Source organism: Colletotrichum tamarilloi (genome assembly GCF_030869305.1).
Source record: "Colletotrichum tamarilloi strain Tom-12 chromosome Unknown Scaffold_92.1, whole genome shotgun sequence".
In the NCBI taxonomy this organism is placed as follows: Eukaryota; Fungi; Ascomycota; class Sordariomycetes; order Glomerellales; family Glomerellaceae; genus Colletotrichum; species Colletotrichum tamarilloi.
In genome coordinates this window covers 113877-136804 of record NW_026849475.1, presented here as the reverse complement: position 1 = coordinate 136804, position 22928 = coordinate 113877, and the positions used below count along the sequence as shown (strand labels likewise).

Genomic DNA, 22928 nt, shown 5'->3' with positions numbered 1-22928 from the left:
CGATCCCAATACGAAGTTCGCGAACATCAGGGATATCCATCGGGCTCAAATCGAAGCGGGTGAAAAGGAGGTTATCACGGCTGAATCCAGCGACTCTGAATGCCCTAGTGAGGCTGGCAGCTGTATTGTAGTGGGTGTGGTTGAGGATCAATAGTTAATAGTAATGAGGAGGTTGGGTTGTGATCCCATCGTTTTTGTGGTGCCAGAAACAGGGGGGTGCCAGGAAGTGGGTATGTTGACTTATCCCAGAAGCCCGGCAGCCCGGGTTCCCCGCATGACCCCGCCTCCGCATCGTCAACCGCCAACCGAACAACATCGTGCAAACTTAGTCATGAACGTGGAGATCTACAGACCTGTTCGTCCATCCTCCTTCATGATTCGTGCAAAATCCACCCGGTCGAACGGGAACGATGTAACTCCAATGCTGGCCCCAAGACATTCGGCGCGAGAGTTCGTTGCGACGGAGTAGATACGACGCTGATGTCGCGGAGATTCGGCCGGGAAAAGCCCGATTTGACGATGCTAGGAAACTATTCAATCCTTGGGCACCGTCGCGGTTTGCCGGTGGGAGGTAGCGCTAGGGTCTTCTGTCTTTCAGCTGATGTTCTGAGCCAATCCTGTCATTCATCACTTTTTCAACCGTCAGCCACTGGACCCCGTGTTCTCAGCCCAGCTCAAAGGACCTGTTACACGTTGTTTGAACATGCACTATACCTGGGCTGTTGGCGTGCTTTGCACTCTACTTGCTTCAGCTTCCAAGGTTTGTTCCCAGGAGACTGAAGACACCGCTGGACGCAAGACTTGTGTTGTCAAGGCCAGCGGGACCAACACGACCGACGACGCTCCTGCTATACTCGAGGCATTCACGCAGTGCGGCCGGCGCGGCAAGGTCGTGTTCGAGCCAACGACATACTTTGTCAACTCCGCTCTGAATGTCACTTGGCTGGACGACGTCGAGATTGATCTTCAGGGAACTCTGCTGGTACGTCACTGTTCCACGACAGGCTTGTTGGCCCCCTTCCCGATCTTGGTTCAATTTGAGTGATGCGCCAAGCCAAACAATACCAAGACTTTCGTTTTATGGCGATCAGCTAACGTGAGACTACCGGCTGTTAGTGGAGTACGAACATCTCGTACTGGCTTGCCAACTCGCTGGACGTGGGGTATCAGAATCAGTCCACTGCATTCATCCTCGGCGGCAACAATGTTCGTCTCAACGGCCATGGGCAAGGCACTTTCGATGGTAACGGCGACTACTGGTATGAGTGGATCAGACAGCAGGCCAACACTTCTAACTATCCTGGTCGTCCGCATGCTCTCACTCTCAACGGGTTGAGAAACTCTGTTGTGAAGGGGGTAAACTTCTTGAGAAGTCAGATGTGGTAAGTACATGTTCCCATACCTTAGTATAAGATAGAACGTCACTCATTCTGGCAGGACCTTGTCCATAATCTACTCTCACAACGTTGTCCTCGATGGTATCTTGGTCAACAACACCGGAAACCGATTCCAAAGCTGTACGTCTAGGACAACTTGCTTTAGACTCTGCCTTTAGCAAGAGAATGAGTCTCGCTGACTTCGCATAGCGAACACGGACGGAGCCGACACGATCCGGTCCTCCGGCATCAAGTTCAATAACTGGACTGTCTACAGTGGCGACGATAGCATCTCTCTCAAGGCAAACAGCACTGATGTCAGCATTACAAACTCCAAGTTCTACAATGGCTTAGGTATTGCGCTTGGTAGCATTGGGCAATACAACGACCAGTTTGAGACCATCGAGAGGCTGAAAGTCGAGAATTGCTTCTTTGACAACACGTTGCATGCCGTTAGTCCTCCTCGCCCTTCTCTTCCAAATCCAAGAGAGCCCGTCAGTGCTAACGATGTCCTCAGGTCTACTTCAAAACTTGGACGGATGATCAGAACGGCTACCCTCCCAATGGCGGCGGCGGCGGGCTTGGTTGTAAGTCTGAAGCTGTGAACACGCAGTAACACTCCTGGTGAGGATTTCTCTAACGACCTTGACTCTGCAGTTGCGTCGGATATGTCTTTCAAGAACCTCACTGTTCAGGGCATGCGCGGTGCTGCATTTGCAATCTCCCAGTGCACCCGTTTCCGCGGCGCACCTGGAGTGGGCAACTGCACCAACTCGCAATTCCAGATTCGTGACATCACCCTCAATGGCATGGTCGGCACGACCAAGTCATCCCGCGTTGCCAGTCTCCAATGCAGTGCTGTTGCACCCTGCACCAACATCGGTCTCTTCGATGTCGACCTGGAGTTTGCCAACGGGACTGCTGCCACTTCATACCTTTGCGGAAATGCTGTGAGCCCGCAGGGCTTCAATTGTACTGGGGCTCCATGTGTTGGAGGAAGCGCAACGGGTGAATGTTGAGCGAGGATTTCCGAGACTCATGATCATTGAGGGCAGGTGATAATCTGGTCGATATTATGTGTCAGAGCCGACGTGTTGTTCCGGCGGTTCCGGAGAAGCCGAGGTTGGGTGCCAAAGCCTTGCGCAACAATGCCTCATTCGAATGGCAACTGCGGGTACAGAAATGCAAAATCTTTGATCGATTGGGTCGTTTGTTTTCTTTCAGTGGCCAGAATTCGCCTTCTTCATTCGACCATCCAAGCTTCGTGACATCCGAATGCGAGACAAATAAACAAGCAATCAATTTGTCTCGGCTTGCCTCTGTTCGTTACGAACTATCCACTTCGATGTCCGACTTCCTCAACGGGTTGTTTGGAAACTGTCCGTAGACATTCCTGCTTGGGCGCGAAAGCGGGAACCATTCGCAGTGTCGGTGAAGCTTCATGGCAAGTCTTTTGGCGACTACTCCAAATGAAATGACTCGTGCGAGACCGTGGCGTCTCGGCCCGTAACTATCGCGAGCTTTGATCAGCTCACTGATCCTCGCCAAGCAGATGTTCCCTTGTTGTGGTCTGGAAACAGAGTTTCAATTTACAAAGCTTGGCACATTGCGTATGTCGAAATAAGCGCATCACAGCCCACAACTGCCCGAAACTCTGACTCAAGCGTCTACCTATAGTTAAAGTAGACTTTGGGACCGTTTGTCTGCTCGACACAGGGGATCTGGGTTGATGAAAGGACGCCCATGTCTGCGGAACGCGGAGCTGCGAACCTAGAGTCGTAGGGCTGGTTGCTGAGCAAAGGTAATTCAAGGCTCATGGGAGTACGCAATCTCATCAGACTAGATCTTGACGCTAGGCAAGTTGTGGTTTCTTAAGCCGGATCCCACATCCCGCGACGTCTTGTCTTGACTCCTGTAGATGAACTCGTATTGCAAGAGACATGGACTAAGTGAGATGTGGTTCTTCAATCTAGAACGATTGAGAGATTTGTTTCCGAGTTGTCAGTTTCCGCCGCAGTAAGGTCAGGGTATCTCTTCACTTTCTGAGGGTCGAGTGGCCAGGGAACATGGGTGCGCATATTGTAGTAATTATATGGCTTATTCAAACACTCTGAAAGGGTCTTAGCCGTGCGCGTGTTTTCTGTATGAAAAGACTGTAGAGCTTTTGTATCGTTGCATTCCCGATCTTGCTTATCACCCATCCGAATTGTCTACCCTTCCACCTTCTTACTTTCCTTTAGACCAAGTGACCAACGCGACCGGACGAGATACATCTGGTTTGAGGGCTGCCGATCAATGGAAAAAGGAGATTTCCATCAATGAGTTGCAGGCTCCACAACATCCATCGCATCCAGAAGGGGGCTTGGCGCGATGCCAAGACACGGGATATGTTGAATGTTGTTTCTTCGCGGGCAAGTTGAGCCAATCTGCTCTCAAAGACTCTCAACGGCGCGGTGAGACTTGGCAAGGGGTTGCAGTGCCAAGAGCCTCAAATGGCCTTAGTGTCGACGCGCTTTGCTTGACTCGAAGCTCTTGGCATCGTCCGTCCAATTTCCATTATTATTTTTTCCATCGCAAATGCCCCTCTTCTCAATGTTCTGGCCGCACCTTTGTTCAATCTTGTGACACTTGACGGAGAAAAGCCCCGGATTCATACTGCAGTACCGGAGTACGTTCTAAGATCTACCGAGACAAATGCCTGCCCCAGTTGTCAGTGTCAGTGGTCACGGTTCACCAGTACCACTAACCCCCGGCTCCACGTCTGCGGGATTAGTCACGGTAGTCGAAGTGATGCGCGGTCTTTTTTCCCCTAAACGCCAGTGGCCCTGCATGTGCGCAAGTAAGCTACTGTTTAGGCTTAAATTTCAGCTGCAGGTTGGGGATATTCTGCTCGCCTCTTTGATCCGAATGTCACTCCAACCGCGATGATATCAGATAACCTCAGATAACCGTCAGGATTCTACTCACCTACCTGCCGCTTCTGATAGTGTCTGCCACACACTGGGCAGCGTTTCCTCATGGGGAACGTTGCCGGCTTACACCACCCTTCCGGCCCCTTCCTTTGGGCGATGCGCCGTGTTGCGTGATTCTCTCCCATCTCGAATCTGTCTCTATGTCTCTAGAAGCGTACCCAAAGGTGACTAGCACAAGAAAGGCACCCCGGTTTTGGCCCTCTTAGCAGTGGTTCGGGCGTGGGGCTCGGAGTATCCATCGGAAGGGCCTAGATGCCCGAGTTGGAGAAACAAGCCACCGGGGCGCCGTCTCTCTGCGCCCACGTTCTTAACCACCGACTTCCTAGAGAAGAGACAACCATCGCCTACGTTTCCTAGCCAGGAAGCAGCTCTTGCCTTCTCCACCCCCGATGAGACTCACACGTAAAAGGGGGCTGTGCTTAAAGACATACCCCTTACCTGCCCGTATTGAGTAGATTATCTGCCAAGTCCTACCAGGCCAGCAAGTGCGTACAAGATGTACTCTCATTGGCTTCATCAGGCTGTTTGTCGTCGGGGCCCGCAAGCCACGAGGCCAGTCACCACAGACCACTATCAACCCCAATAGGTCCAAGACCTTTGATGTCCCAAGTTGTCCAAGAGAGAACAGATGAAGTTAGGCACGGCCGTAGTGCCTCCACTCATAATAGACTATCTGGAGCCTTTGACTACCGGGACCAGGTTAACGGCTCTCATCCCACAACGTGCCAATTGGTGGGTTATGGGCATCGGTACACGAGAAGCATGGATGCTTGGGTGAGCAGCGCGGCCGCCACCCACGTACTCGGGCGAGGATCCGTTGACGGCGTACCAGATTTGATTGCTTTTGTGGTATACCGGTATCAACGTCTGATATTTCCACCAAGGAGATTCTTGGTTACTTGGCTCTCATGATTGTAGGTGGAGATATCGGACGGTTACTAGTGAGCTGGTGTTGTACGATCTGGGCTCTACGATCAATGTGAAACTTTTCTTCCGCGATGGAATCTTGGAATGTCTCCTTCGTGAAATTGACATGATATTCAGGAGACGACTCGCAACAACATAAATACTCTGAGAATATCCTCGCAGTTCCTTCTTGCCCTTCTCTCTTCACCACGCTCACTCAGGACATCTTCCAACAGCCTCACAGTCTCTTAAGCCCAGCTTCTCTCAGCAAAGCCAATCTCATCTCTCAAAATGCAGACCAAGGTTTTCGTCTCCGCCCTCCTGGCTAGCATGGCCACCGCCCAGACTCTCAATATTCCCACTCGCAGCGGTTCCATCGTCTCCCTCTCCGCGCCCTCCACGATCTCGGGCTCCAAGGACTACGCCAACAAGGAGTTCGACCGTGGCCGTGCCTGTGACACTGACGCCGACACTGGCAGTGACTCCGCCGTCTTCATTCTCGAGAACGGCGCCACCCTGAGCAACGTCATTATTGGTGCCAACCAGCTCGAGGGTGTCCACTGCAAGGGTGCCTGCACTCTCAAGAACGTCTGGTTCCGTGACGTCTGCGAGGGTATGTTCACTCCTATGTTCTGCTTCTTCAAGACATGCTTATTAACCCCTATTTACAGATGCAATCTCCGCTCTTGGCACCGGTGATGTCCTCATCCAGGGCGGTGGCGCCCAGAACGCCGTCGACAAGGTCGTCCAGCACAACGGCCGCGGCACCGTCACCATCGACGGCTTCACCGTCGTCACCGCCGGCAAGCTCTACCGCGGCTGCGGCGACTGCACCAACAACGGCGGCCCCCGCAACGTCATTGTCAAGAACGTCAAGGCGAAGAGCGTCAAGGAGCTCGTCGGCATCAACTCCAACTACGGCGATGTCGCCACCATCTCCAACACTTGCGGCTCCAGCGTCTCCAAGGTCTGCCAGGAGTACAAGGGTGTCTCCAAGGGCAGCGGCGAGAGCTCCAAGGTCAGCACCACCGCCAACTGCAAGGGGCAGACTTCTTTGTCTGCTTGCTAAGCGAGTGGTTGTTGGTGTCTTCCTGTCTTTTCATGTTTGAGCGTGGAGTTTCAGGGAAAATATCCCATTGAGCGTGTATTTGCTTCTTTATTCCGTGTCACTGGTTACTACATTAGTCTGTGACCGGACAACTTCTCTGTACATAGTAGCTCGGCCTCATCAGCCTATACATATTGCTGCATCGACAAGCTTTTCTCATGACCTGTGCCCTTCTATTCCTTACTTGACTTGCTCTTACTTTAATTCTGGCGGATGCTATGCTGAAGTCTCTGGTCGGATTATGCACCATTGCCAAATCTCACGCGGTCTGTTTCTCTCAGAACCTCTCTTCCAAGGAACATGGGCACTCTAAGCTCTGCTTGGATTTATCCGTCTGTTCAGGGATCCAAACCCAATTGGTTCACAGAATGACGTTTCCTAGAGCTCAGCCTTTTCCAGTACCCTCTTCACCACCTGCTATAATGCGCAGGAGAAGTTGAGGTGACTGTGGGTAACCCAACGTTATTGGGCAGCATCCAAGGCTGGATGATATCCGTCATCCCAGCCAATGCCAATTTGGGCCTGTCAAGCTCGGCTTCATGTTAGTAGCTCTGGACTGCATAGCTACTAGGTCATTCTCCACTTTGACAAGTTAGCCTCGGGCCAAAGAAGTATTCTTACAAGTCTCAGTCAAAGCTTCTCCATCTTCGATGTCTACTCCTGTCCGGTTCCGCATTGTCATTGGCGCCTTCCGTTCGATCTGCGGCACGAAGACTACGATATGCTGTCAAATTGATTGCCTCAACATTCCGGATGGTTATCTTCCTGCAGATACTCCATGCCGATAAAAAAACCATCGGGGTTTGCTAACGCGAATAACAGTACCAAAGTCAGAACCTGACAGGGCATATTTCTTCCAATTTCCTCTTGGAACAATGGTGGTCAAGAATAATCTGCTTGAGGCATTGTGCCGTGCCAGTAGCATTCAAAGCGCGTATTCACAGGAGTCACCGTCAGAGTTTTCTTTTTGCCAGACAAATCCCAAGGCATGTTCGATGTCCTCTATCCAGCCACACGGAATGTTGTCCACGTACAGCCTCTCCACGACAAGCCTGAGGCCGGATTTCGGCAAGCAAGCCGTCAAGGTCAAGCAACCCAAGGCCAATCCATTGAAAGGGGAGGTTTGTCGCAAGTAAGCATCTCACAACGAGAGGAGAGATGTTTTGTGGCAACTTCTTCGGCTTTAAGTTTTCGACCGGGTTGGAAAGAGGCAACACCCAGGTTCCTAGTGCCGGAGAGGTTCCAAGGGCTAGGCCTGAAAATGCGCATTTACCCTGACTTTACCTTCAAGGTATAAGACGCCCAAGTCATCCAGGTAAGTCTGAATGTCCGCTTCTTCGGCGAGAAGTCTTTAGGCAATCCATACGATTGGGCGAGGCAATGGTACACGCACATTGGCGGTGATCAGGACCATTTCCCCAAAGGTTGGTTCAAAATGGTGCAAGACCTTAGAGACAGGCGGTATGAGAAGCTGAGAATGGACTACTTCGACAATGTCTATTACGTTCCAACAGCCGACATAGGTGTCGAAGAGCAGCTGCACACTGCGGGACCTGGTAATGTGCCTTGGGATATCATCCAAGCCCTCGGTTCAGGGCAAGAATTCATGCAACCTTAAAGTTGCGGGTCTCATTTACACTACTCGAACGGTGCGGGAAGCTTTCCATGGGCTCGGGCTTACCCTGAGGGTTAACATCACCTTGAAATGCCCTCATAATAACACCCGTCACCCCCCGGGTTACGCATCATAGCCCCTGATTTGCGGTAACGCGCCTTGAAATCGTCGCCCGGTCCAAGACCTATCTCCTTTAGGTTCATGGCGGCACCTGGCAGGCCTGGAATCCCGTATATAATGCCGTCTTCTCTCCCCCTAGAAGCAGTTCGTCTTCTCATCTCATCCATCATCCACTTCTCTCTGCAGTCTACACATTGCTTTTCAGCCACTCTTACTCTACTCTTGCACGATTCTGAACTCCAAGCAGTCTCGTCGCATTGCTTGCTGGTCTAGCTACTTCTGTTCATCAGAGTACCTACTTACCTTTCATTTCTACACTACGTCCTCAGTCGTCTTTTTACAATGTCTTCTTCCACTCAGTCAACTGTTTCTCCCATCATGGCGTCAGAGCAGCTTGTCAAGAAGATGTTGGGCGCAGATGTAACCTTTGGCCCTGGTCTGGAGGTTCAGGATATCGTCATCCCTCCCACCACTCTCTCCGGGAGCATCCCCTATCTCGCCAGCTTCCACAAACACACATACTCCTCTGTGATGTTGGCCAACATTGTCAGACTCCACTGGCGCAACCCCACTGCAACGGCCATGCTCACGTATAGTGACGCCTCCAAGTGCCGCGAGGTTGTCCGCCGCTTCAACGATGGAGAAGCTGGAGTCTGCGGGAATTATGTTCAGGCGACGTTCCTTACCGGCCAGCGCGGTCCACAGCTTCAGCTCACCAGACTTCCTCTCAAGGCCACCAAGTCGGACATCACCCATGATCTCCCAGCGTCGCTCTATCCCAGCTGCACCTTCATTGGTGGTTCCAGCGCCAAGCTCGCGCCAGCAGCTCAGCTCCAAGCCATCAAGGACTTGTTCTCTGCTCACGGTACCATCATCGTAGAGGACCGGATCAGAGATCACGGCGACGAATCTTCCGTCAGACTTGTCTGCGACGAGGAATCCGACGCGAGACGGATAGTCAAAGAGCTCAACAACACGGTCCAGAAGTCTGCTGGTATCAGTCAGTTGTTTGCAGACATCTGCTTCAACCTGGAGTACTGCTTCCCAGCAAAGTGGCTAGATCACATGAAAAAGACAAGAATCATCCACCCCACCGACGGATGGTCCGACACTGTTGACAGAGAGGTCGCATCCATCCAATTCATCTCCGCGTTCAAGGAATCCATCCTCTTCAAGAGAGAGCTTATGGACTTGGTCATGCGCGTATACATGGACTCTTACGGGGACAACTGGGATTCCTATACCTTTGCGGAAGGACGGATGAGAGACTGCACCGACCGCGAGTGTGCCATTTGCTTCTGCCCTCCAGAGCAAACAGTACGGACCAGCTGCGGCCACATCTACTGCGCTGGGTGCTACGAGCACACAGTCTCATCAACCGCAAAGTCCCCAAGCGAGAACGGCATCAAGTGCTTCGGCGACTCTGGCAAGTGCGGCAAGCCCATCACACTCCCAGAGCTCGACTCCCACTTGGGTTACCAGGGCGTGGACAAGCTCATCGAGCGTTCTCTGAGCTCCTACCTGCAAGCCAACGCCGCCACCTACCACTGCTGTCCCACTCCGCGCTGCGAGCAACTCTACAAGGTCACTCCCATGGCGGCAGACAACATGGGCACCATCCAGCGCTGCATTGGCTGTCTTGAGATCCTCTGCACATCTTGCCACATGCCACACGACGATAGTGTCACGTGCGACAAGGCGGAGGACCACGTCAATGCTGAGCTCTTCAAGGGTCTCAACATCAAGCCGTGCCCCAAGTGCAAGACGCCTGTCGACCGCTACGAAGGGTGTAATCACCTGGAGTGCAAGTGCGGTGCCCACGTCTGCTGGCACTGCATGGCGGTGTTCGACAACTCTGGCGACTGCTACAAGCACATGACTGATGCCCACAATAGCATCTATGCAGGGCAGGCTCTCTATGATGCCTAGAGGAGGACGAATGGGCGAGGTCTGATGGGTAGCAGCTTGTGCCTGCACATCAGGAAGGGGTTGAGTGAGGGTTAGGTTTCATTTCACTGTTTGGAAATCACCACTGTGACATCTGGGTGCTATTGGCGTTTGCATGGTTTGTTTTGTTTTGGATTACGGGAGCATCGCATAGCCTTGGATTGGTTTCAGACACAAGATGTCTAGACTTATTGATGACCGGTCATAAAATGACTAGGCGTATCACTGTCAGCCATAGAGTGGCTTGACGTATTTTTACTACTGCTCCATACATTAATTGAAATGAAACCCTTGCCCACAAACAAGCTCTCTCTGTGACACGCAACCAGTTACGTGAGCCCTCCCATCAGTAGTGAATGTTCCTCGCAGTGTATACAGTCCTCGAACTAGAGATTAAGTAGCCTTTCAGTCTCCCGAATGAGACGCCGGGATCACTCGAATAGGTCGAGGTTTCCATTTGCACTGGAGATTAAACACAGCGATTTGCCTTGACGTCTGTCAAAAAATTGGCTTAGTAGGCATTCCTCTTCTGCCGCCTCACACAGAGACACCCATCAAGAAGACACTGCAGGCGTGAGGACCATAAAGTCCGTACACCATCATATCATCCTCATTTCCTTCCGGATAACACCATCTCACAATGCCCATCTCAGCCCTATCCTCATCGTAGCAACAGTGTCTACATAAGAAGCGCTCCCCCAATGATGGAGCTTGCCGTTGACTGGTGAGCCTCGGCTAGGCCCTCCTTCCACCCACGCCACCTTGTGCCCCCCTTTTTTCGAAGTCTTGCAAGCATGAAGTCTTGCTCGTGGATTCAATCAGCCCACTCATCATCGATAACACGCCTTCAGCCTCGATCAGAGCTCTTACGTCTGGCGTCTCCGAAGCGGGACAACTTCACAGTGCGCAGGTAAAGCAGCCAGGGGAAGCTCCCTCACCCGGCCCTCATTCACCCGAAGCCAACAACACAGCTTACGATGGCCTGATCACCCGAACACCGAGACAACCACCTTCTCACACATCGTTCGACCACTTGAACAAAGAATAAAATTCCATAATCCTTACACGCAGTAGTCACACGGCCACTAAATCAAGTGTAAATAATCCCCCCATCAACAATCTGCGTCTGCCCCGTAACATGATCGCTATCCGGCCCCGCCAAAAAGCTCACTAGCTTCGCCACATCCTCCGGCACGCTCGTCCGCTTCTGCGCAATCAGCTCATTCGTGTATTTCTTGATGGTGTCCCCCTTCTTCGCGCCCGTCTTCTCGCCCAGCTTCTCGTCAATCAGGTCCCACATGGCCGTGCCGACGATGCCGGGCGCGTAGGCGTTGACGGTGATGTTGTGCTCTGCGTATTCCATGGCCGAGGCCTGGGTGAGGCCGCGGACGGCCCATTTGGAGGCTGAGTAGTGCGAGAGCAGGGCGAAGGGTTTGAAGCCTACTATGGAGGAGCACTAGGGTGACATGTCAGTCTCGTCTGTGATTATGTCTGAGGGGGGCTTGATGGTGAAGGGATAGAGGGCTTACGCCGATGATCTTCCCGGGGGTTTCGGGCTTGCAGTTGCCTTGCTTGATCAACTGTTTGGCGGCAGCTTGGTAGCAGTTCTGTACGCCAAAGACGTTGACGCGGAACATGTTTTCGAATTCTTCCTCGGTGAGGTCAAGGAGTGGCTTGACCTGTGCAATCCCCGCATTCGCAATCCTTCCCGTTGTCAGCAACCATCACTTCCTCATCTCAAAAAAAGAAGCAAGCTCCGCTCATGAATGAACTCAACGAGTAGGCGAAAAGGCGGCTTACATGGTATTCAACGGACCCAGCTCCCCAACCGTCTTATCAATCATGGCTTGCACCTCACTCAGCTTCCTCACATCGGCGGTCGCAACAACAGCGCGGCGACCGAGATCGCGGATCTGCTTGGCGACGTCGTGAGAGCCGGCCTCGTTGGCGGCGATGTCATTTATGCAGACGTCGTAGCCGTCGCGGGCGATGCGGAGGGCGATGGCGCGGCCTATCCCCCGTGAGGAGCCCGTCACGATGGCGACGCGGCTGTCAATGGGTGTCAGTCACGGTATTGGCTTGTCTTGTTGGGCCCATTGACGAATCATGTACACGGGTGAGTGTATCCGGGGATGTGAGATATCATCGTATGTGAGAAGATGACGGACCTAGCTTGAGCCGCAGCTCTGGTTGCTCCTGCTAGTCCGCTCATATCTACTGAGGATGGGTATACGCTCAAATATTTCTGGTTGAGATCCAATGAAACTATGGTTCAGATACAATGGAAAACGATACAATTGAAGTTCAATGCAAAGTGTCTTCCCCCTCCCTTATGAACAAGAACGAGACGATTAAGCCCAACTACGAACGAGCAAGACCCCGCAGCAACAGCTCACAACGCGGGGTCAAAGGAGACCGAGAAAGCTCCTCACGCTTTACTCCAAAGTCTCCAACGAAGCCGGAAATCATGTAACGATCCCTACGCCCGGCGAGAAGGATTCCCAAGCCAAGCACCAGCACACGCGGAAAGGCGGAACCGCAGTGTCACAGTCTCAACCTTGTGGAATTGCTACTGTCTTGAAGGTGGATCTCCAAGGCGGGGCACAGAGCTTCACAGGTGCCAGGGCAGTTCCCATCTGCAGGGCTGCAGCTCCCCCGGACACCGAAGCTCCTCGGATTGGGAAGCTTACCTAAGTGACCTTACCTAATAGGTAGAAGGAAGGTTCCCAAAACCCCGTGACCCGGCGCAGAGAGAAGTGGGTCCACGTTGGAAAAGGATCTCCGAGCCGGCCGCCCCCGATTTGTCATGCACTCCACGTTTTCCGCCCCGAGCCACCGCCTCTGGTCCCTGGCCAAGTGGTGACTCTGACACTTTTTTTTTTTTTCTTTTTTTCTTGCCGACCCTTCCTTAGGTGGGTGAGCAGTCCCAGAAACCCCCCGGAAGCTCCAACGCAGGCGTGGCGACAACGGGATCCGATGGTTTGGAATCTGGCTGACGCAGGTGGCAGTGTAACCAACTTTATATACATAATCGCAATTGAATCCAAATCACATCGTAGTTTCTTCTTTTTTGCAACATTGTATCTTGATCGTGTAATCAATCTTTGGAATCATCACTCCAATGATCGCATAAAAGACGTCCGAAACACCCGTCTAATCACCTTCCCATTACAACCAGCGCACCACAAACCAGAAACCACCCCTCGCAATACCGCCCAAAAATCACGATTGCCCCCAAACGCAAACCCCACCACAAGCTCCAGCAGCTGCCCCTCCTCACCCTCGCCCTCACAATCCCCATCGTCCTCTTCCTCTTAACAACCTCCCTCCCACACACCCACCAAACAATGATCTCCTCCCTCCTAACCCGCCTAACCCGCCCCTTCACAACAACAACCAGCATGTCGATCACGCCCCCCGCCCCCATCTCCCTCCCGGAAGGCGCCCAAAAAGCCACCATCGCAGCAGGCTGCTTCTGGGGCGTGGAACACCTCTACCGCAAACACTTCGCCTCCAAGGGCCTCATCGACGCCCGCGTAGGCTACATCGGCGGCGACCTCTCCAACCCGACCTACCGCGCCGTCTGCGGCGGCGACACGGGCCACGCCGAAGCCCTGCAGGTCGTCTTCAAGCCCGAAGAAGTGAGCTACCGCCAGCTCCTCGAGTTCTTCTACAAGATGCACGACCCCACGACGGCGAACCGCCAGGGTCCCGACACGGGTCCGCAGTACCGCAGCGCGATCTTCTACCACGATGAGGAGCAGGAGAAGATTGCCAAGGAGGTTACGCGGTTGGCGAATGAGCAGTGGTATAAGGGGGCTATCAAGACGCAGGTTGCGCCGGCGGGACAGTGGTGGGATGCGGAGGCGTATCACCAGCTGTATTTGGATAACAACCCAGGCGGGTATGAGTGTCCCAGTCACTTCTTGAGGACGTTTCCCCCGCTTGAGGGATGACTCCTTGACGGCGGCGGGGAAGTAAAGGAGGATGGAAGGGGTGATGAGAGGGCGAAGAGGACGAGTAGGATGTAACGATATGGGGTTTCCTTTTCAACTTGAGGGAATCATAATGATGGATGGGATGTATCGGGTGGCTTTCTCTATTACGCACGTAGAGGCTCCGAGGCGATGAATAGCGCTCAACCGCTTTGATTTCAAAACTGTGTACCATCATGAGTGTGTGCATTTTGTGACTTCGGCTTCATCATGGAACGATAGTTGCATAGCCAGAGTTTGAGGGGGCAAGTAGCTGTTGCACTATCTAACTGAGTTAAGATGCTGAGACTGTGACATGCTACCTTGTACGGGTATATTGAGACACAAACATATCAGGGTGCAGGTGTGGTGGGACACTTAGTTGACCGAATTTAAAAATTTTATTTATTCTGGTATTGTACAACATAAAAAAACCAACTCCGAGCCCGTAGGTCTCTTTGGAGTCGTATCATGAGAGGGGTTCTCGAGCCTCTGTTTTCCGCCCGCCGTGGGGTATATACACCATCCCACTGGCGGGATCCCATTATCCTATCCTCCACTGCTGCTACACTTCACGTCCAACTCATCTTTACTTCCTGCGGTTCTGCTGCATCATCAAAATCTGCACCATACGGACAAAGATGTTGATAAAGTCAAGCTCAAGCGCAATGCTCTCGTTGACAGCATCCTTGCGAATGATGCCGCGCTCAGCAAGACGGGCGTGGTGCAGAATCTTCTGGACGTCGTAGAGGGTGAAGCCGCCAAAGACGGCGAGACCGCCGTACAGCGAGATGCTCTCGGTCAGGGCGAGGGTGCGGACGGCGGTGACCGGCAGCAGCATGGGTGCGAAGCTAGAGGCAACGACGACGCCGAGGCCGGCGAGGAGGGGACCACCGATGTAGAGGTACTTGTCCTGCTTGGCGGTGGCACCGACGATGGAGAGGGAGCCCATCATGGCGACGGTGTAGAGACCTGCGCGGGCGAGGAGGGCGCCGGGGACCATTGTCAGGAGGGGGGCGATCATGGCAGCCTGGGTTGCGTTGAAGGCGGCCCACATGGCGTACTTGGGGATGTAGCTGGTGATGCGTTAGTTTGCTTCTCGGATTCTCGGGAGATGATTCTTGGCTTACTTGTCAGGAGAAATGGCACGGGTACCGTACATGGTACCGAAGCTGAGAGCAAGACCACCGATACCAACGACCCAAGGGTTCGTCACCATCAACCTGTAGACGAAACCAGACTGGATCATCTGGCGCGCGCTGAGGGCAATGATACCGACGCCCAAGCCGGTGTGAAGGAAAGTGTCGTTGAGGTACTCGCGCTCGTAAACGGGCATGCCGCCGTCATCGCGGGTCTCGCGGTTGAAGACGACGTTGATAGCGACGAGAGTACCGCCAAAGATGGCGCCGCCGACCAACAGCTTGCGGAGGGGGCTCGCCTGGCCCTGGACGCCAGGTGCGGCCTGCTGCATGTAGGTTCTCGAGGAGCCGCGGAGGAGGGCATTGCGGGCGGCGGTCGCGACGGAGGCGGTCGGTCTTGACTTTGACGAGGCCTGGTGGAAGGCTCTGGTGGCGGTTGTGCGGAAGGGTTGAGATAGTTGCGGGAGACGCTGCGCCAGGCGCGCAGGCCCTTGGCGGAGTGTGATGCTGAATGACATCGTTGTCGTGTCGATTCGTGTGCGAATGTGATGTGGGTGAATTTGCGATGCGAAAGAGAAAACAAAGGGGATGTGGTGGTGGTTGACGATGTTTAAAGGCCTGCGTGGAGGAGTTTCGCGGGAGGCAATGACGAATGACGTTCCCGACTCTGGCGGGATCTCGGGGCCGGAATTTGCCTGAGGTGCTTTCCCTCCGGGCGGGTTTGGCTGAGGTAGCTGCTTAGCTAGCTTTTTTTGCGGTCATATGAGTGGCTGGAGAGAAGCTGGTGGAAATTCCCGTACCTTCTCTGCGCTGCCCTCCGCCTTAACCCCGATCCACCCGGGCGGACATTGGAGTTTGGCAACCAGCTGTCACCAGATGATTCACAGGCTCTACCAGGTGGCACCGGGAGCCCTTCCTTTTCCCCTCGGCTTCTCCTCCGATGCAGCTGCTGAAGGCTGAATGAAGCTCCCCTCCTAAGTGTCACGGTGTCTACCGTCCACCGGCCTGGACCGCTGCCGTTGGTCGCATGCCTCCTTGGCATCCAGAATTAGCAACTTGGGAATGAGACAGGAGGGTGTAGCCGCTGTCACACAAAGTCAGGTACTTGGTCGGGAACTCTGCTTCTGCTGCTGTCAATAAACCTCCGTATTCCCCAATCTCTCGAGTTGCATCGCCGCTGAAGCAAAGCAAGCTGCTATAGCGCGACAATACTTAAGAGGTGACTGAGTTCTCGTCATCTCACCATGAAAGCATTGAGCAACACTCATCCTCTCTCATGCCCATCCCTCGGTATCACGTGTGCCTACGTGAACAAAAACGAAAGAATGCAACCAAGTTCCTTACCGCCCACTGCCACTATGAGAGCCCCAAGAAAGCTAACAATATAGCTTCCATCTACCGTGCAGTAGCCTCCTTTTACCCCGCCGTGCCTGGCCAATCTCTCAACACCACCTGAATCACCACCGTTACATGGACGCATGTCTCTCCCGTCTAAGGATCTTAGGATACAGGCTTAATCACGAGAGACACGAGAGGCACACAGACCGCCCCAAGCCACTCATCGTTCGAATTAGCCAAACTCACTGTCTGTACCACGGTAAAGCATCAACAAGACTGGCGTTGAAGGGCGACACCTCCAACGGTTAACCGGCAGAAATCTAAGCCCAGATAATCTAGCTACGGCCAGCCACATTCCGCAGTGCCGTCAAATTCCCCCTCACTGAGACGATAAACCTACTTGGAGCAGTCACCTCTAATCGCGCCGCGAACTCATCGTCCGAAGCCTACTCTGGCTCTTTCAGCGACCTCCATTTGCGTCCGGACTCATTTCGGGGCCTTGTCTTACTTCAGTATATCAGACGAGTCACGATGTCTGGCAGGATTGTGCCGAATGGCGCAAGGCATGGCCATTTGATTCATCACTGAGGTTCGTTTTCAAGCTTTCGGCTTTCCTCGTCCGGCAGGTATATGGGGCTTGAATCCGACAACTGAGTATCTTGAACACGATTGTTATGTATTTTTTGACTAATCACACCGACGGGTCTTCATCATCTCATCGCTGTAAAAGAGTTCACTGTATGGGATCTTTCTTTCACAATCCATACTTCCCCTTCCTATGATTCCGCCCACACCGGAAACACCATGGTAATCCTCCGCAGCTCTCCCGAAGCACGGCCGCCCCCAACCTGTTTACTCTCCTCGACTCTGTGTTTTCTCCGATGAACCGTAACAATTCAGACTCATTGCACGTCTTGAACTACATTTGAGACACCTGATCACCCCCTCGGTTCCTTAATTCCGTACCGGCCCCAGGTACGGGAAGTGGGACGGGGTTTAGGGGACACGGGGCAGTCGGTGGTACCTACACTGCTTGTCTTGTTGGAACCGGGATGTCAGAGACAAAGAGGAAAAACATGAACCATTTGTGACGTCCAACATGGGCAGCAAAACTCGTCGACTCTTTCCGTTGTAAGTAACCGTGTCGCATCAAGAGGACACACAAAGGGCAGCAAATGATTGAGAGTTGTCAGAGACCAAAGATCTTCCTTCTACTGACTCAAATTCGACACAAGTCCCATTGATGATTTGAGAAATAAAAAAAAGAACCAACATCTAAAAATTTAGCACACCAAAAGAAACAGGCGCGTTCCTGGAAAGGCTGGAACGAGGCGCCGTCCGCTGATGTGAAGATCTACAATAAGCACCATGCCCCAGACAGCTCTAACTCGACTCAAGCCAAACGCGGACCGCCGCCAAAAGTAAAAGACTAAAGTACCTTGAAAAGTACCTTAAATAAATCAAAAGCACCAAAAAATGCTCTACTTTTCTGCCAGGATCTCATGCACCTGCAGACTGAACTGCACAGCGGATCCTGGACCCCAACACCAGCGGCTCCTGAATAATGAAAGCAAGAAAACACAACCAACATGGGCGGCTAGGTGCATACCAAGTACATCGCCCCCATCAAAGGAGCAGCAAGCTGAGCAGAGAAATGCGTGTTAAAATCATGCATGAATCTTGGGGGGGTCGCGATCGCAAGCATTAGCGCGCTGCCCCCTCTTCTCACCCCTTAAGCTACTGGTCCTTCCTGGCACCATTCTTAGTCCTTCCCACCTTAGACTCTTAGTATAGATTCCGTTTGCTTAATGAACCCGTCAGGATAGTCCCAATTCCCAACATCCACTTCCTCCTGTGTCTGTGTCTGTCTCCCCCATCTTCCCGCCAAACTTCCGCGCACGGGGTTCCAGCGTCAAACAAACGATGAAGGGGGGCTTGGGGGCTTAACCCAAGTTGCCCGTGGCGGGCCTGCGGCACCGCACCGCTCGTACCAGGTGTCGTCTCGTGTCTCTCTCTCTCTCTCTCTCTTTCTTCCTCAGCCCTCCCACTCTCCTTGATCTCGTATGACGATGTGTGATGCTGAGTGTCGAAAACTCACCACTGCTTCGGATGTTTGCAACATCCCCCGCCCGCTCCGTGCTCCTCCCATGCGTCCCATCCACCAACCGCCCCGCCCCCAAACTCCGAGGTTTCCAACACGCACACGTCGAAAGCTGAACATGCTGAGAGCTCCCGGATCCTTGTCTTCGTTCTCTAGTATCACTCTATACTGCGACCCTATGATCCTATGACCCTGTCGCCCCCAGTGCCCCCCCATCTCCATTGATTGTCCTTTCGCGCCGGGTACTACCTAACAAGCATGAATTCCTCGTTGCTAATATCCAAAACCAACGGCCAACTTCCTGATTCGGTGTTGCGGACAAGCCAACCAACAATCCAATACTTTCAAGTCTCATTACGCAGAAATCCTTGGTAACTCCATGCTACGAGTCCATGACGGTCAGGGGTGCACTCCATCGCAGTCTGAATTTCTTTCTCGTTACTTAATAGTCTCTATTCCTCCCCTCTCATGACCCATCTCTCTTGACTTCCCTACCACAAAAGCGCCCCGTCCTATCCGCACCTAGCCTCTTTCCACCAAGCCACCTGCGTCGCTTCACTTCTCCGTACAAACTCCTCCCCATTCATCCTTTGTGTAACCAACTCGCGCCAAACTTGGCGTCCCGTTTCACCCTTCGGTGTGGCTTGTCCTTGTCTTCACTCTCGACAATTAGCATCCCGACCAAAATACCTTTCGGTCTCACACCACCACCCGCCTCGTGATTCGAAAAGTCCAACAAGCGGTCGCGTCTGCGCTAAGGCTCCTCGACTCGGCCTTTATTTTCCTCAATTCGCGCCAGAAGTCTACTTTTGGCTTATAAAGTACGACCGCTTCCCCGACTCATACACTCGCACGATTGAGGACCCGCAGTATTGTGTAATTCTGTCGTCTGTTCTTCCCTCACGGTCGAGTTTGTCAGAGCTTGGCGAAGAATCCGACTTTCCAATCGAAACTCATTCATTCATTTTATTATTTTCCTTCCTTTTCCTCTATCCATTGCTCAGTTTCTTGTTCCATCATCCACCAACCGCCAAGATGAGATTCTCCGCCGCCCTCTCTGTCGCAATTCTCGCCTCAGCAGCTTTTGCCGCACCAGTAGATACGGAACAACATCCCCTAGCATCCTCGTCACATGTCTCAAAGGTCCCCGCAGATGCGGCTGGCGCGGCAGCACCCTCAGCAGCTACACCAAGAACTAGCAGCAGCAGCAGCAGCAGCACATCGCCGGCGTCCAACATCATCGCTTCCGCTTGGAAACAGATCTTTGGCGACAAGGAAGGAGAGGAGGATCCGAACCTGGGAAGGGCATGCTTTTGCGCCAACGGATCGATTTGCTGCAATACTTCGGAAGGCCTCGACTGCACGCAAGGCTTGTGCGGATTGTAAGAGAAGCGCAAGAAGACATCCCCAATAAGGGAGCATCGGGACAGTGACGATTCCACTCGTCTCGGGCCCCGCCCGGTCCACGGAAGGCAGGAGCGACCCGCTTTGTCCGGCTGCCACATCGGGGTGGATCCCGCATCGCGACCCATATTTTCCCCGGTGCCGACTGCTCCATGCCCGGGCGAATCCGTCTAGATGCCCCTGCTTGAGAACCAGATACGGGGAATACGAGACGCCAAATCCGGCTGGCCCTTCGACCTACAAAGAAAGGTTTAGGGCTTCGATTAAACTACGGGCAACCAATGGAGCGAACTCCCCGCCGCACAAAGCCGGGCGATACCTCGGGCCGAATCGAGTAAACCCCCGATACCCGCCATAGCTGCAGAACACAAAAGTCAACAATAATAAGCTCTTCGCTTGAGAAGTCGCAGTCGAGCCCACCGCTGTTTCAATCATCGTCAACAACTTGCGGGCGTCGGAAGAGGAGTCCATGCAGGCACCACGGCCTGCGGGTATGCCGTGGATACTGCGCCCGAGACTACACCACATATGCGGAGGAGTAGACTGCCCTTATTCATGAACTTCAAGCGCATCGCATGGAGGAGTCAAGCAACTTCGACATGGAATTGCGTGGCCGAATCGCGCGCGCGTCCGGCAGAAGACCGCCCGAAGTGTCCAAGTGTTCTCTAGATGAAGCTGGACCAACAGTACCGACTGGCACGATGCCGCGGCTATTCAATGTTCTATGTTTGCTGCAAGAGCAAATAAGAACGAGCTTGTCACACTATAACTTTAATTAATAATACCATTTTGGCTCCTGCACCACTTCATTGCCGAGTCCCCCTGGCTCCTGTGCCAGTAACGGATACACCGTCAAGGAATCGAAGTAAGATCTCCTGAAATGGCTGTGCAGGGAGTAGATAGCATTCGCCTCGAGCTTGGCTTCGCTGACAACTTTCCGCTACGTCTGTGAGAAACACAGCATATATAGCCTGACGGCCTGGGCAGCCAGCAACGGAGGAATCAAAGTGTACTCGGAAGGCTCCAAGTCCTAAATCTTTGTGTCTGCAAAAGTTTGCTATCGTGATGGCCGAAGTAGGGTGCAGCAAATGAAGCTAGAATTGCAGTCAGCCAATGGCTGGGATCATCCAGAGATCCAAACTCTAGGCCTTGGGCGTGGTTCGAGAAGGAGGCCGGAGCCGTATAGTGTTTCAAGACGATCAGAGGTGCCCGGAAAGGCCCTTGTGTCCGTTGTGATGGGCTCGGGCCACGAAGCAGGGGCCGTTGAACGAATCGTAGAATCTTGAAGGCGAGAAGTATGTAACCGCACCGGTCCGGAGACGGTGGAAAGCTTTCGATGCGGGCAAAAGCACGTGAGGAGCCGATGCATCTACTATCTCCACTGTTGGCCCTTAGTCGAAGCTTCTTCTGTTGGCAACTCGGCTCGTTGTAGCATTGGGTACTAGATGACCTTGAAGCGTAACGAAATTGTGAAGCTGGTCTTCCTCTAGAGCCAAATTCCCGTCCCTAGAAGTCCCTAAACCATAAGGAAGTCGGCTAATAATAGTATATGGCACGTTATAGGAAACAAGAGCGATACGATGGGAGTAGAGCAGCGCGACCCTGGCCATTTCGACAAAGAACAATTCTAGGGGGTATGCCCTGAACACCGTGCGACATGATTGAGCAATAGCTGACAGCTGGAAACACGTGGTATGCAAGATATCGGGTTTGTCAAGGCGTGGAGGGTTGCAAAGGCTGGGCCACGCGTGCGTAGCATCTGCGATAGTCTGCGGCTCATCGGACTGCGGACCCTAACTAGTGACCGAAGAGTGCAGCCAGTCATGTCAGTCGCGAAAAGTTAACCGGACGTTCAGGCGCGCCTTGACATGTAGCTTGTGGCCATAAATGTCAACATGTAGATGGTCGTTGATGGTCTTTAATCACATAGTCCTAGTCCCATGGCCCTGGAGCATAGAGAACAGCGCGTTTCAGGGTACAAAAGTCTAAGCAGTGGCTCTCTATAGGTCAGCGGGACTGGAGATCGGGAAAAGAGCCGACGAGGGTGGTGGGAGAGCAGCACGAGGCGAATTACTCGCGGGTCAGGTTCGTCCACTTCTTTGTTGCGTGGCCCTTGACGCCGCGTGGTTGGTGTGCGCCGAAAGTTGAGCCGAAAAAGAGGTTGTAGACTTCGGGACGAATAAAAGCTTTGGCAATGTCTTTTTGCATCGGACACCGAAGCAACCATGCGGTGAAACACCGGCAAGATGGTAGAACAAGGTGACTGAGATGGAGACCGGACGGTAGAGTCGAGGTTGGATGTCCATCGATGGCCCTGGTTGATGGGGTCGGAAAGAGTCTTGTTTGTGAAGAAGAATGCTACGTACATATGCCTAGTATCCAGGGGGAGAGCAACGGGCAAAGCGTGGAGACGTTGATGGAGAAGAAGGGCAAGCTTGGTTGGAAAAAGAAAGGAATGACGGCAAGAGAAATGGACCCTTCAATCTTGCATGCGTAGATAATTCCATGGATCTCCCACAGCAGGTGCAGATCCGGCGGGGATAGGTACCTTAGAAAACAAAGGAAGGAGGATCCGCTCCGCGAAGAAAGAGAGGCAGAATGCGATGGTGCTCCGTACTTTCCCTAAGCTACCTCGTACCTGCGTGCCTTCCTTCCAGATTCAAACCAACAGCAATCCAAGAAAGCGCAGAGGTTGTCGAGGAAGGCACTTTCTTGCTACCTTACTTTCCAGCTCAGGGAAGCGGCTTAGTCACCAACGCGTGAAACAGTGAGGCGACCAGCTAAATGCCCTCAGGCACCTCCTGTCTACCACCTCAGATCTCAGGCTCCTGCAACAACCTTTCAACGACCACCCAGATTATTCAACCTTCATGACAATTATCAGCCAGTCCGGGAATCCATCTCGGCCCCTGCTTCCACACCTCATAT

General features: G+C 53.1%; 7 protein-coding genes across 7 annotated transcripts; 5 read left to right on the top strand and 2 right to left on the bottom strand.

Moving 5' to 3' along the window:
• Window positions 1-703: 703 nt before the first annotated feature.
• Window positions 704-2395, top strand: CTAM01_13314 (exo-rhamnogalacturonase B; the record flags this gene model as incomplete). The annotated part of the gene is made up of 6 exons (XM_060529318.1): window positions 704-982; window positions 1117-1382; window positions 1438-1517; window positions 1587-1828; window positions 1894-1963; window positions 2034-2395. The coding sequence occupies 6 exons, from the start codon at window positions 704-706 to the stop codon at window positions 2393-2395; spliced, it is 1299 nt and encodes a 432-aa protein (XP_060376152.1).
• A 3150-nt stretch (window positions 2396-5545) lies between these two features.
• CTAM01_13313 (pectate lyase) lies at window positions 5546-6323 on the top strand (the record flags this gene model as incomplete). The annotated part of the gene is made up of 2 exons (XM_060529317.1): window positions 5546-5867; window positions 5926-6323. The coding sequence occupies 2 exons, from the start codon at window positions 5546-5548 to the stop codon at window positions 6321-6323; spliced, it is 720 nt and encodes a 239-aa protein (XP_060376151.1).
• Window positions 6324-8475: 2152 nt separating this feature from the next.
• Window positions 8476-10026, top strand: CTAM01_13312 (uncharacterized protein; the record flags this gene model as incomplete). The annotated part of the gene is made up of 1 exon (XM_060529316.1): window positions 8476-10026. One exon carries the CDS (start codon window positions 8476-8478, stop codon window positions 10024-10026), a length of 1551 nt encoding a protein of 516 aa, XP_060376150.1.
• Window positions 10027-11134: 1108 nt separating this feature from the next.
• On the bottom strand, window positions 11135-12256 carry CTAM01_13311 (acetoin reductase; the record flags this gene model as incomplete). Its single annotated transcript, XM_060529315.1, has 4 exons — window positions 11135-11500; window positions 11574-11748; window positions 11845-12093; window positions 12213-12256. The coding sequence occupies 4 exons, from the start codon at window positions 12254-12256 to the stop codon at window positions 11135-11137; spliced, it is 834 nt and encodes a 277-aa protein (XP_060376149.1).
• Window positions 12257-13391: 1135 nt separating this feature from the next.
• CTAM01_13310 (peptide methionine sulfoxide reductase) lies at window positions 13392-14000 on the top strand (the record flags this gene model as incomplete). The annotated part of the gene is made up of 1 exon (XM_060529314.1): window positions 13392-14000. One exon carries the CDS (start codon window positions 13392-13394, stop codon window positions 13998-14000), a length of 609 nt encoding a protein of 202 aa, XP_060376148.1.
• Window positions 14001-14607: 607 nt separating this feature from the next.
• CTAM01_13309 (bax Inhibitor family protein) lies at window positions 14608-15675 on the bottom strand (the record flags this gene model as incomplete). Its single annotated transcript, XM_060529313.1, has 2 exons — window positions 14608-15094; window positions 15149-15675. 2 exons carry the CDS (start codon window positions 15673-15675, stop codon window positions 14608-14610), a joined length of 1014 nt encoding a protein of 337 aa, XP_060376147.1.
• Window positions 15676-19631: 3956 nt separating this feature from the next.
• Window positions 19632-19982, top strand: CTAM01_13308 (uncharacterized protein; the record flags this gene model as incomplete). The annotated part of the gene is made up of 1 exon (XM_060529312.1): window positions 19632-19982. The coding sequence occupies one exon, from the start codon at window positions 19632-19634 to the stop codon at window positions 19980-19982; it is 351 nt and encodes a 116-aa protein (XP_060376146.1).
• Window positions 19983-22928: the final 2946 nt, after the last annotated feature.